Source organism: Rhinolophus ferrumequinum, chromosome 22, assembly GCF_004115265.2.
Source record: "Rhinolophus ferrumequinum isolate MPI-CBG mRhiFer1 chromosome 22, mRhiFer1_v1.p, whole genome shotgun sequence".
Taxonomy (NCBI): domain Eukaryota; kingdom Metazoa; phylum Chordata; class Mammalia; order Chiroptera; family Rhinolophidae; genus Rhinolophus; species Rhinolophus ferrumequinum.
In genome coordinates, this window is record NC_046305.1 from 16,221,024 (window position 1) to 16,235,634 (window position 14,611).

The 14,611-nt window shown below is 32.6% G+C and overlaps 1 protein-coding gene across 7 annotated transcripts in view; it reads left to right on the forward strand.

Moving 5' to 3' along the window:
- SWT1 (SWT1 RNA endoribonuclease homolog) overlaps window positions 1-14,611 on the forward strand; it is a 79,516-nt gene that overhangs the window by 31,910 nt on the left and 32,995 nt on the right. For all 7 annotated transcript variants that reach the window (XR_004421604.1, XR_004421606.1, XR_004421605.1 and 4 more), the window contains 5 exons: window positions 404-549; window positions 1,848-2,011; window positions 3,539-3,677; window positions 6,750-6,898; window positions 12,811-12,995. Coding sequence is in view for 4 of the 7 variants with exons in the window: in XM_033092952.1 (XP_032948843.1) it covers window positions 404-549; window positions 1,848-2,011; window positions 3,539-3,677; window positions 6,750-6,898; window positions 12,811-12,995 (783 nt within the window). In the remaining 3 variants the exon portion in view is untranslated. The remainder of the gene's footprint in view (window positions 1-403; window positions 550-1,847; window positions 2,012-3,538; window positions 3,678-6,749; window positions 6,899-12,810; window positions 12,996-14,611) is intronic.

Below are 14,611 nucleotides of genomic sequence, written 5' to 3' on the forward strand. Positions count from 1 at the left end.
GTTTTTCCACTTATTAATGGCCTTGCCTTTTTCTGTAGCCACATAAACTGGTCTCATGCACTGTACTCTAATCATACCGACTTCTTTCTGCAAACAGCAAACTCACATCATTTGTCGTATGCTCGCTTTGAGTAAGTTTGTAATTGCCTGCCCTGTATAAATGATTTCTCTTACAGTGACTACGTGTCTATTTATTTCTCTTTGGATGTTATTCTCAAAAGCTCATGTAATGTGACTCTATTATGTGTTAATTCCTTTATCTTCTCTATTTAAAAAAAAATGTTCTTTTGTTCATATAAATGCTGAAAATCCCAAATCTCTGATTAGAGCCCATGTGTTTTTAGTTGTCATGTGATTTATCTTATCAAAAATAAAATATTTTTTCCTCCTAACCCAACCTTAGGGATGATAAAAATTTAAGAAACAAAGGCCTAATAAGTGGTGTGAAGTCACTCAGTAAAGAAGAATTGAGTGCAGAGTTCTTAAACTTATCTCTGAACACAGATGTATGTCATCAGCCTTGTATATCTAAGCAACAATTGAAAGCAGGTAGTATTCTTACTGCAAATAATTAGAAATATCTTATTTTATATACTAAGATTATGGATAGCAATTGGAATTAATAGCAGATTTTCATCTTGAACATTTAAAATAACATTGTTTGAAATATTTGCTCGCATGTAAATGGTACAAATAAATGAAAATTATAATGGTAATTCAAAAGAAAACATAATTAACAGTATTGCCTTCTACATACACTCTTACAAATTAATTTGAATTTTTGTTTGTACGCTCACATTTTTACATAGTGGCTACAGGAAATATTCATTTGAAATGGAGATAAATTTTTAATTTCGTTTTAAAATTATTTTCAGATTCATAACTTTCTATTAATTCTATAAAAGCCCAATAATAGGAAAACTTGACTCTAGTAGTAGTTTTTTTTTAATTTTAAACTAGTAGTTAAGAAAGGTAAAGGCTTTTATGCACCAGAATAATCTCTTTCTTTCACCAGAGTAATCTGTTCTATAGTTTGATATTTGATGAAATAGTATATTAAATCTGACATAATTTAAAAACACATACCACCTTTTCCCTTTGTGGGGAAAATAATTATTGAAGTCTGTAGTATTGTATGTACTTTTATGTATAACTAAAAAAATTCATATATACACGTGATACTTATTTGACATTTTGATAATAAAATTTCTTTAGTCATAATATTCAAAATGGCATTTAGAAGGAATAACAGGATATTCTAATATAGGTTTTTAGGGGTAACATGCTTTCAGTTTAACCATTATATTACTGTCATTTTAAATCCTTAGTTTGTTTTTGTACCGATAAGCCATTTACTATTTTGAATTTTGCCGTAAAGAAATTATAGTCGTTTTCAGGTATCAAAATAGTAATGTTGATTAAATAATATCAGTTAAAATAATAAAAAACTCGTTTTAAAGGGGGAGGGATAAAAATAGTTAAGTCACAGATTTCGGTCCATTCAAAAAAATTTATGGATGTGAGTTGGACGCATATGCTATTTTTGGAAGAAAACACATTTTGACCTGTAATTCCTGGTTTTTCTGTTACAGATAGATTCAAAACATTATTGATATATTGTCAAACAGATAAAGTGTTTGCTAATGTAATATGTTTATATTACATCTAAAACAATTATACTAGAGATAGGTGTTTCTAAGTACTATTTTTAAAATAAAGTATTTGTTTTTTAGGTAATTCAAATACTAATTATATACATAAAATGTTTATTATTTGTGACCAAATACTAATTATATATAAAAGATTTACTGTTGCTGTCCTAAGTAAAGCTTGTAACTGTTTTAAAGAAGCAACATCTTTGGAAGAGAGCTTTGAGGAAGAATCTACAAATTCTGGACTGCCCATTCTACTTGAAACCATAATATCTGATCTTGAAAAATCTCTTGGAACAGCTTTATCTTCAATATTAGAAACAGAAATGAAAATTGCTTTTGGAAACCTTTGGATGGAGGTGATTATTTCAACCCTATTAGTTGAAAATTTATTCTTTATCGCTAAAGATCGGTTACCTTATTTTAAGAAATTTTACTTGTGTAAAATGTGTAAGCTTCATTGTAATAATCTATATCACGTATTTTTTCTTGCCGTTTTTGAAATAACATTTTGAAAATTAAATAATGGACATTTCCTAAAGATTAGGGCTATATTAGTCATTTTTTTCAGTGAACAAATATGTATTATGCATCTACTGTGTGTCAGACACTTTGTCCTCATGGAGCTTAAGCTGAATTCAGAAAAACTCTGATATTTAGTTTATTTGAGTCAAAATGTCTGTTATAAGGAATTTCCCCAGCAATATATATTCAGGAAAAGAAAGGAATATTTTGGCTTATGGTATGTAAATACAAGAGTCAGTATAAATTCGATCACATTAGCAGGATATTTTGAGTTTTGTTTAGATTCACATCTTATCTGCAATAAGTAAAACACCACATTTGGCAGGAGGCGCCTTTTTAGTTTAATGTTTATTCGCTGTTTACATTTATAGCTAGGAGAAACATTAGTTGCCATCAATTATAGATTGTATATATTCCAGATACTCAGTGAGATTCTATTTTTGCCAATCCAGTGTGTTTGCTGCTTGATTATATTATCGAGTGTTGAACCAAGATGATGAAGAAGGATCAGGTGAAAGATTCTAGGAGGGTTGACTTAAATTGGATATTTCATAATAGAGTCTAGGACAATAACTCTATATGAATGAAACAAAAAAGAATGTGCTGATATCTTGTATTAAATGATCAGTCTTTATAAACATCTTTGTAAGAGTGTAGAAAGTGTCAATTATTGACCACATTTTTCCATATACATTTTTTTCATCAGTTATGTGAAATAATTAGATTGATTTCCTCATAGAAATGACCATGTTGTAAAGTAGATTGATGATCTTTGTTAATTAAAACGGTGCTTCTCATTCTTTTTGCACAGATCGTTTTCTGAAACTATATAAGGATTAATACTAACATGAATTTTACAGAAGCAATTTGCAATGGAATTAGCATTTTAAGATTATGATTGGCTTTTAATAAAACATCTTTTAGTTTAAAAAGAATTCAACTAGCTATATTTTGTCTAGAAATATATGTAGAAATTCCTAAATAAGTACAGTGACCCTTGAACAACGTGGGGGTTTGGGGTGCCAGCCACCCACACAGTTGAAAATCCACATATAAGTTTTATAACTCCCCCAAAACTTAAACTACTAACAGCCTACTGTTGACCAGAAGCCTTTCTGATAACATCAACAGTCATGTATTATATACTGTATTCTCGCAATAAAGTAAGCTAGAAAAAAGAAAATGTTATTAAGAAAATCATAAGGAAAATACATTTACAGTACTGTGTAAGTATATTGAAAAAAATTCACATATAGCTGGACCTGCACAGTTCAAACCTATGTTGTTCAAGTGCCAACTGTACTTTTTAATAATAGGAATAATAAATCAGGAAATGCTCATTTTTTCTAAATACGTTTTAGATGCTGTACTTGAAACCACCATGGACGCTAATGCATTTATTACAGTGCTTTAGGAAACATTGGTTGGCTGTATTTGGATTAATTATGGAAAAGAGCTTGCTTTTAACCGTTGAGAGCTTGTATGAAAACCTCTGTAAAGGTATGAATCTTTTATGTTGTTTCTAGCAGTTTTGTATTAAAGTCAGTCTAGCAGATAATAGTCCACAGAATGTGAAGATAAATTAATGAAAAGTGTGTCAGTTGATTCTTAATCATTTATGCTTCTCACTAATAAAGGGAATTTGTGGCAGCTGGATGAATGGATGCAGGTCATAGAGCTCATGACTATTAATGGTCTTATTGTTGGTGTTCCTGGGTATTGTGCATATATGATTTTTAATAATGTTTGCAAACTTTTAAAACCGTATTTGTTAGTTTATTCAGGTATGCAAATCAAGTTATTTAGATTTTTTTCTTTTTCATTTCTCACTGTGTTTAACACAAATTTTGACCCCATTTCATGGACTGATTTTAGAGATACTGTATCAAGGTTTCTGTCTAAAATATATGGATAAGGAGACTTAGGCTTTGGTGCATAGAGAATTTTCAAACCAGAAAAGACTGTAATCAACCACTTAGTTGGTGTGCTGAGCAGAACCTCAGGCTTCCTGAAGTTTCTCTGGAGCTGCCAGCACTTGGAGGTGGAGAGGCTGCTGGGAGCCCGGGGCCCTGGTGGGCCTTTGGCCTTCAACCCCAACTTTATAGCCTAGTAGCTTTCTTTGACCTGTTTATATATGGAGATTCTATGTCGGATTTGAGGGGGAAAAAAAAAGTTTCTCTGCTAAGAAGAACAAGATGTGAAAAGCACTGACCTAATATTATTAAAGCCCCTGTTTTGTGGTCAAGGAAACTACCCCGGGGAGACTAAGTGATTTGTCCAAAGTCAGATAGCTAGAGTTGTCTTGATATACCTTTTAAAAAGCACAGTAAAACCGCAGGGGATCTAAAGTGCCTAGTCAGTGCCTTATGATGTGTCATGAATACCTATTTTTCAAAGTTACCATTTTTAAAATAAAGGTATTTTCCAGGCATTGTCTTTAACTGTAGAAGTTATTTATTAGAGGTATTATTATATCAGGGTCGTAGAACCACATGTTGTACATGTTTTCAAAGCAGTTTCACAAGCTATATAGAAACATTTTTCATATCTTTTACTAGAGGCATGATTTAGTTGGTTCTATAAAAAGAGAAAGTCCATAAACCACGTATGAACTTGAACAAGATTTAGTTTCAAAAGTGGGGTATCTAGTTGCCATCTTCCATTTGGCTGTTTCTTCCTGGGGTAGGCCGTGTTTTGCTCCTACAGCTTAGAGGTAGCAGAGGCAGCTCTAATTGGCAATAGGGAAAGACGTGAAGAGACAGTGACCATTCCTTCTGCTAAAAAATCAGTTTTGGAATCATTGTGTGCATCATTTATTGATCCTTGGTCTAGAAGAATCTGACGCCTAATGTTTACTGACTTTGAACAGTATTGAAAGAATGATAAAAGTGCTTTCTGCTCTAAAATAATCTTGAATCAGAAGGATCACAGTTTGTGATTTTGGTTACTATCTTGAATACTGCCCTCAGCTGTTGAGTTATACATATGTGTTTAACTTCACTGTACCACACCCGTGTCCTTAGATCAAGTCACAGAAAATTCGGTGGAAAATGACTAGTTGCTTTTTCTAACTTTGTTATCCATATTAACTGTAGTCTAAATAATTATTGTTCTTATGTAAGCATTAAATTATTTCAATTATGTAGATTTCTCTTTATATTGTGTCTGCGTACTGAATTTATCACTGTTATTTCCCTTTTGCCCATAATCTTCATAAAGGGTTTTTGTAAGACAGAAATAAAATGATTAATTCAAGGATATGAGCCCTACGGAGCATAGACTTACATTGGAGAAGCACCTTATAAAAAAGTTGTGCCCAGTTTCTCCGCCTCGGGAGATTTACTAGGTTCATCAAATCTCCATTCTATTCTGTGTGTAGAATCTCTCTCACCTCTTTCCCACCGGAATTTAAACTAGTCATTGACTTTAAAAATAACTAAAAGTGTTTTGTAAGGAAATATACTATTTGCTTGATAAAGGGGAAGCCAAAAACTCGGCTGTAACCATCACATTAGATTAGAATTTCTGAATATTGTGTGGTCAATTATTAAAATATTTTATTTTCATTCGACCTTTCAGTATTTCACAAGCAAATGCTTGTTGCATAAGTGATACAGGGAACTCTTTGTTTTTTTTTTTTTTTTTTTTTTAACTCAGAGTGCCAGTGAAAAAAACATACTGGTGTTTCGGAGAAACTGAACATTAAAAGAAAGTAAAACATGTTGTAGTATGGCTATTTTAAATGCCTTTGAAAATTGTTATGTAGCATTTTATCTTAATAATGGAAGGAATTTTTTCTGAGTTTTGGTGACATTAGAAAGTTACTTAACTTCATTGTTCGTAACTTTTAAAATAGTTGAAATTACTGTCACCACCTCTCCTAATTGGTTTGAGATTTTAATGTAAGTAATTTTCGTTTCTCTAGAGAAAATCGGTATACCCTTAGATGATTACTTGTAGATTAAGTCACTTTGCTAATTTATAGGGGAAAATATTCTGCTAGCTTCTTTTGTCCACAGCATACTGTTACCCAAATTATTTATTTCTTGCTACAGTTGTGCTGAGCATAGAGAGAGAACACATTGTTTTCAATAAATCTTGTATTGCATTTCATGTAATGGACTATGAAGGTAAATCATTACATAATAACTGAGTTGATTGAGTGGTACCATGTAGAATTTATGTGCTTACCACCAAAATGTGACTCTTCTGATGCCTCCACAGTAATCTCTTTGTGAAGCCTCAGTTTTGAAATTTGTTTGGTGACTATCTCTCTTTTCTGAAGAGTACAATGTTCTTTCACTTTACTTTTACTTTGGAGTCGATCATGTTGAGGGAACTCCTGGAATCTGAATACACAATACCACAATCAACTCCAAGAACTTTGTCTATAACTAAGTCTGTTCAATTGTTGCTTTTTACACCAGAGAGATAAATTAGAAGTGGCATGTAGGTGTAAATGTGTACTCTTTTTAAATTTCATAATTAGTATTAGATTGATTTTCCAAAGACATTTTTGTGTGGTATGCTCATTCTTAACATAGTTTCTCCTTCTTAATTTTCTGTTACCAGCTAACAAAACAGTGGATTTTACAACGGTGAGATTCTTGCTTCAGGATTCTCAAAGTCTGTTACATGCTTTCAGTACAAGATCAAATTATGATGGTATCCTTCCCCAAGCCTTTGCTCAAGTAAACAAACTACTGCAAACATTTACAGAGGTAAGATGCCTTTGGAATGCCATTAAGAGGAGCTAATCACGCCCCCCGCGTCCTAAAACATAGTTAGCAGACAACCGTAGGTAAAGGATATTTTAATTCTAACTTATTCTAACATACTAAAGGCATTAAGCAATATATTAAGTGAAATGAATATGGAATAAGCAATTCTTACTACAAATGATAAAACGTACCTCCTCCTATGGAAGCGGTGCCGCATCAGATGTTGGGATTTTATATTATTAATATTTCATTTAATGGAGAGAAGAGAGCTATGCACTGTTGTTTGAATACTCATTTTCCAGTGCCCAAGACCAGTGGACCACCACATGCATCAAAATACTTTGGAAAGTTTTTTTCTTATGCATTTTTTTAAAACTTTTATTTATTTTAAGTGTGCTTTTCTAGGACCCATTAACTCCAAGTCAAGTAGTTGTTTCAAGGTAGTTGTGGAGGGCGCAGCTCACTCACAGTGGCCCCTGTTGGGATCGAACAGGCAACTCTGGTGTTACGAGCATCTGAGCATCACGCTCTAACCATCTGAGCTAACCGGCCACCCCTGGAAATTTTTTTAAACATGCAGGTGCCAAGCCTCTTTCAGACTTTACTGACTCAAATTTCTGGTAGTGGTGCCCTCTGATATTGTTCTTGTTTCACTTTTTACTTTGAAATAAATAATCATAAACTTACAAAAAAGTTGCAAGAGTAGTATAAAGAATTCCCATATATATATTCTTTATCCAGCTTCCCCAATGTTAACATTCTGTCACATTTGCTTTATTGTTTGCCCTGTCTACATCTGAGTACCTGTCTATGTACTTATCTGTTCACTTTTTTTCTGAACTCTTTGAGAGTCTGTTATAGATATACTGCTCCTTTACCCCTAAATACATCCATATATATTTCCTAAAGAATGAGGATATCTTATGTAACTAGTATAATTAATCAGGAAATTAATATTGATATAATATGATTAGCTAAACTGTATTCCTTACGAAGATTTTGCCAGTTGACCTACCAACTTTTTAACAAATCTCTTCACGTAATTCTTATGTGGTTAACCTAGCACTCATGCTTTTTTATCCCTTTTAAATTAACTGTCAGTTTTGTCCCTGGTAATACTCTTTTTCTACAGCCTTCTAATTTCAAACCTAGAAAATTCTGGGAGTTTTATATGCCAGAAACAGCTAAAAAAACTCAGTATCAAAATTACTAGATAAGATATTAATGATATATATATATATATGTGTGTGTGTGTGTATATATATATATGTGTGTATATATATATATATATACACACACACACATATATATATATATATATATATATATATATATATGTATATATCATGTTCTCTTTTTTATCTGAGCTATTGAATTGGCCTGGTTTTTCTCAGTGATTTTTCACTGTCACATAGGTCCCACTACCTAGGAAGTAATGAAAGGATTAGGTGATACTAAACTTAGTAATAGTTGGTAAGGAAAGAACTGACTTGCTTAAGAGCATCTCATGTCGTAAAAGAAGAATCTTTTTTAATGAACTAATAGGAAATATCAATAATCCTGGAAGAAAGATCCGATTTAAGGGTTGAAATGATCTTTCAGTTTAAGAAGACCAAAACATTGGTAGTTGTATTTTTTACTACAAGTATGACTTTCAGAATTATTAGTAGGAAAGAATGGACCTGGGAAGTTAGTAAGTTGCAGCTTGAATTGTGTAGGGAAAAATACATTACTTCTCATCACAGAACTGAGCCCTAAACCACATCTTTAGTGAAACAAACAGTGAACAAGACAGAAAGTTCAGGATACCCACAGGCTTAGCAGTCTTTAAGATTACTGAGATTTATAAAAAAAAAAAAAAAAAGGATTGATTGAGATAAAAGTAATGATGTCAAGTTTTAAGATCTTTTCATCGGTTGGAAACCTAGAGATAGGAGGTACTGTAAAAATATGATGTTAAAATTTAGTGGTGTTTATCAGATAGTGGTATACCTATTTTATGTTGCACAGTGAGTATTGAAAAATACTGAATTGTTATTTAGTAAGTTATTTACTCCTGGATCTTGATCTTCCAGTTGCTACATTCGCAAGAGATTTATGAAGGCAAGTGAACAATCTGACGTCCTCATTAGTGCTTTTCCCTCAACACTTGGCTCTAGTGTGATTGCTTGAAACAATCTGAGTTGTTTACGCAATTACAGCTCTGAAGAGTTGCTCCTTTATTTTCATGTTAGAAGCAATTCATTATCTAAGTCAGCCAGGAACTGTGATTTAACTTGGACTTTTAAAATATACTTTTAACAAGAGTTGTTTTGTAGAATGCATCAAATTTGATGTATGACCTAAATACTCAATCATGTTTCAGTAACTTGAGCAACAAAAAGAAATAGGTTACCTCCAGGGATAAAGTGTCTAAATATAGTAACTGTGAAAAACAAAAATGCCCCTAATCTTAATTTACCAAGTGTAGGAGATCAGGAAAAGAGGAAAATTCATTATTTGCTTCTGAAAAGGCTTCTGAGAAACCAAAAATGGAAAGTTTATTAACATTATCATTTTCCAGATTTTTTAATATAAATGGGGTGGAAACAGGAAAGGAATACATACATTTTTCTTTTATAAGCCTTCCAACCACCAGAAAAATAAGACTTGCTCTACCGATATGATAGAACAATTAAAATCAATTTTGCATAGTATAATGTGCTATTTAAAACTTTGGTGCCTCAGGTTCCGCATCCTGACAAGTGGGGTTTCTTACATCTGTTGTCTAACCTCTCTGTGCCTTCATTCCTTCTTATGTAAAATGAGTGTAGTAAGCATCTTTGCCTCAGAACTGTCATGAGTATTAATAAATTAATATTTGTAAAGCACATAGTAAGTGCTACATAAGTGTGTGATAAAGAAATCCATTTGTATACTTATAACACTACTGTTTGAGAGCTGAGGAAAAGAAGCATTATGTGGTGATTAAAAAATTTTATCTCAGAGCAAAATATCTTTCCATCCATGTATATTTATTAACTTAAGTAAACAGGCAGAAACACGAAGAGTAATTTCTTTCTTTTTTTCTTCCTGCCCCAAAAGATAGAAAAAGGTAATACATACTTTTACAGTTGGAGAGAAATCATAACTCCAATCACAGTCAGATTGCTGGAGGTCAAATCCTGTTAATGCCTTTTATCATGTGAGACTTTGCATGAGTTACTTACCCAGAAAATACCTCAGTTATGAAATATGGATTATCATAGTATCTGTTTCATAAGGTAGTTGTGAGAGTAAATGAACTAAAAAAGTTCTTAGAAAGTTCCAGTGCATAAAAATTGCTCAGTAAATATTAACTGTTATTTATAGTATTGGAACTATCTTTTTTTTCTATCTGATAAGCGTGAAACTAACAACCCATGAAGCTAACTTTGAAAATCATACTTTTATCAACAAGGAAACCTAGAGAAATAGGATGATTTTGTGTAAGTTCACAAAGAAGTTACCATAGAACCAAGACAAAAAAAAAAAAAAACCCAAGTTGTTTTCTATTTTATCAGAGTTTTTCTTTCATCTAAGTTGATATCCTCTCCCAAAATGATATTAAAAAAAAAATTATTGAATCAATAGTATAACTCTTTTCCTCTGCTTTAAAACATGCTCAGACCTATTCTTAAATACTTTTCATTGGCCATACTTACTGTACTATTTCCTTCCATCAACTACCAAACTTCTTAAAAGAGCAATCTGTAACCATTATTTCCATTTCTTCACTCACTTATTCTTTAATCCTTTACAAATAGAATTCTACCTCCACACTCTGTTAAAAGAATTAGGTTATCATTTGCTTTCTAATTATCAAATCCACCCTTTTCTCACTCTTTCTCACTCTTCTATTTTTCTCAGCCTTTCTTCAGCACTTGATGTTGCCCATCCTTTCTTTCCTGAAACCTCTCTTGGCTTCTATTGTTATTAAATACTTCTGATTCTTCTTCCCTTATCTTGTTGGTCTCTTTTCTCTTTTGCTAGTTGCCACCTTTCCTCCTTCAGTTTGTCTAGCCTTTACCTTCTTTTTTTCTGTGTTCTCTCCTAACAATCTCATCTACCGTGTTTCCCCAAAAATAAGACCTAGCCAGACCATCAGCTCTAATACGTCTTTTGGAGCAAAAATTAATATAAGACCTGGTATTATATTATATTATATTGTATTGTACTGTATTGTATTATATTATATTATATTATATTATATTATATTATATTATATTATATTATATTATATTATATTATATTATAAAGACCCGGTCTTATAGTAAAATAAGACTGAGTCTTATATTAATTTTTGCTCCAAAAGACACATTAGAGCTGATAGTCCGACTAGGTCTTATTTTCGGGGAAATATGGTACTTCTATGCTCGTCTCCTTTGTCCTTCTCTACAACCAGCCTTTATTCTTGGCTTTACTGGTTGCCGTAAAATACAGAAATATAGATAAACATACACTCAGTGGTTTATTGCTACATATGATAATACATGATATGTTCAATGTTTTATCCTTCATGAGCAATGCATAGTATAATGTGCTATTTAAAACTGCAGTGAATGTAGCACATGAAAGTAAGCATTTCCATCAGTTCTTGCGCATGTTTCGGAGATGTGTTGCTTCTAAGTATTTATGAGCTCGACTTTTACTGAGTAAAACTGTCTTTATATTCCTTTGCATAAGTTCATCAAGGAGGTTCGAGCTGTTTAAACATATTTCTAGACTTGATGGACACCCTAAATTTTTATTATTTGTACCATTATTCTTTTTTTTTTAAATTTATTTTTAATTTATTGGGGTGACAATTGTTAGTAAAATTACATAGATTTCAGGTGTGCAATTCTGTATCACATCATCCATAAATCACACTGTGTGTTCACCACCCAGAGTCAGCTCCCCTTCCATCACCATACATTTGATCCCCCTCATCCTCATCCCCCACCCCCAACCCTTTTACCTTCTGGTAACCACCAAATTAATACTTTTCATTGGCCATACTTACGTTCCCCAGATTAATTTTCAAGCCTGTGGCCATCCTGTGGTCACCGATTGCCCTCCAATCCCCTCACCCTCCCCCCCACCCCCCACCCCTCCCGCCCATCTAGCAACCCTCAGTTTTTCCTCATTGTCTCCCAAACTGTTTCTGATTAGTTCATTCACTTATTCTTTTCTTTAGAATCCGCAAATAAGTGAGATCATATGGTGTACCATTATTCTTGTAGGCAACTCGGTTAAAAAAAAATCTTAGGGCCCCTGAATCTAATCTTTGGCCAAGTCTTCTAAAATATTTCTTGCATACATTTTTCTTTTTATTCTGCTGTGGTTTTTTTAAACCTAATTCTAGTTCTCAGTACTCTTTTCCTGGATTATTTCAGTAGCCTTCTAGCCACTTTCTTGCCTCTACTTTTTTCTGTTCCAGTTTGTCTTAGAGTGCAGTTTTGTGTATATCATTTCTTAAGTAAGAAACCTTCAGTGGTTCACTGTTCAGAGAATAAAGTTCACATTCTATACTGATTTTTTTTTAACAGCCTTTTGAATCTCATTCTTTTTAGAGGATTATAAGGTTGTTGGAGGCTTGACTATACTTATTTATCCTTGTATCCTAGGTGCCTCTGCAGTTCAATACTATATGTGTGCAAGAGCTACAAGAGTATTCTTAAATTGATATTAGCATGTTAGCGAAGAAAGGTCACTATAATAAATAGATTGGAAATCTTATTTGATATAAATGGAAAAGGAAAATTTTTTTTAGCTCTGATACTTTTCTGGGGATATTCTGTACATAATCAAGGCCAAAAAAATAGTGAACACTTCCCAGAAAGCTAGAACATTGGCAATTTTTTTTCTCTCACTTACTAGTGCTGCATTTTATGTAATTCTTATTTCTCCAGGTCAAGGCAAAACTTAATCGAAATCCTTCTGAAAATACCATGGGTAAAAAGCAAGAAGATACTTCTCCAATGAATTCTAATAACCAAGAAATCATTTTCTCAGGTTCTCAACTTTCCCAACCCAACAGGCATCAAGAAATCTGGTCTATCCTAGAGAATGTTTGGATTACAATATATCAAAACAGGTACTAAATTGCTAAGAATTTTTGAATTTTAGGGTTTTCTATCATTACTGTTATTCATTGGACAGTTAGTGCTTGGGTTCTGAGATTAATGTACTAGATTATCTTATTGAAGGTCTTTTGCCAAATGGGTACCTTAGAAACAGTGATGCTTAAATAGGGGTATGCATCACAATTATCTCAAGAGTCTTAAAAATATATATGCCTGTACTATATCTGTAGAAATTCTGGTTCTCTAGGACTGAGGCGAAGCTGAGAGAGTACGTTAAAAAAAAAATCTCTGCAGGTGATTCAGATGTGAAATCTTGGTGGAGAAGCATTGCCTCCATATATCAAAACCAAAGAATAGTTACCTAGATTGGCTAAACAAATTAAGAAGAGACAGAGATTAATAAAATTTAAAATAATTTAAGAAAAGGTCAGTCTGGATTAGGGAAAATTCATGTGAGATTTTTTAAAAAGGAAGATACTTTAAAAGGAAGAAACACTTTTATTACTTTCATACACATAAAATACTATAGTCTTGGTAAAATGAAAAGAGAGATTATTTGTGAGTAGTCCTTTAAATAGGATGCTGCTGGTGTAACTTAAAAAATAATTTAAAGCATACTTCATATTATGATTTTTTTGTTAAAGGGCTCAGTATGATTATTGTTTTGGATTAAGATCACCTACCTGTTCTAGCGAGATGTTCAGAAGAGCAGCAAAGTAATATTAGCACTCCATTTAAACATCTATTCTCAATCAGTCATCTATTACAACACTGTAGATTTGGGGCCCATTTTTAGTCCTTGGGTGTAGTTAATTTTTTTTTTCTTCAAAAAATGTATCATCCATCATACTAAAGAAGTATCTATACCTGATGTAAGCTAAAGAAAATAATATTTAAAAATTTGTATTTTCACATAAAGAATAGGTTTTGTTGGTTGGTTTTGTCTAGACTTAATAAATGTTTAATATATGTTTAATATTTTGGCTAATCAGATATTCTCGTTAGCGTAAGTTCCCCTACATAACAGGCAAAATAAAATCGATTAAAACCATAGCTAAGACGTTTTAATCTTCCTTTCATTTAGAAAACATTTGAGTACTTGATGAACCTTAGAGCTGACTTATAGTACATACATGTATGTGGGATGTTATAGAATTTGGGGTAATTTCTGGATAATAGACTTTGCATTATAGTATTTCAGTAAGGGAAAAATGCTTATATTGCTTTATCAGTATTTAGTTGGTTAAAGCCTACTTCACTGTCTGCATGCCTATTTGAGTACCTGAGTTACTGTAGAACTTTTCAACATGTTTGTGCTTGAGCCTTTCATGTAGAGATGTTCATTTGAAGGGTCTGGTAGGCCCTATGCACCATTACTTATGTGAAACTACTCGAGAACTTCCGCACGATTGTAAATGGCATCTTCTTGTCCTGTGCTGTTCTTGTGGTTTAATAATTAGTTGTAAACTTACAGCACATGAGACCAGGTTTTTGTGTCTTTTCTATTTGTGAGGAATTTGAGTGTTAGATACTATCAATGATTAATACCTCCATGGATTTTAATAATGCTTGTCTCTAGTTGGTGGACTATGTGCATTACATAGTTTCTTCTTTCTAGAAACATTCC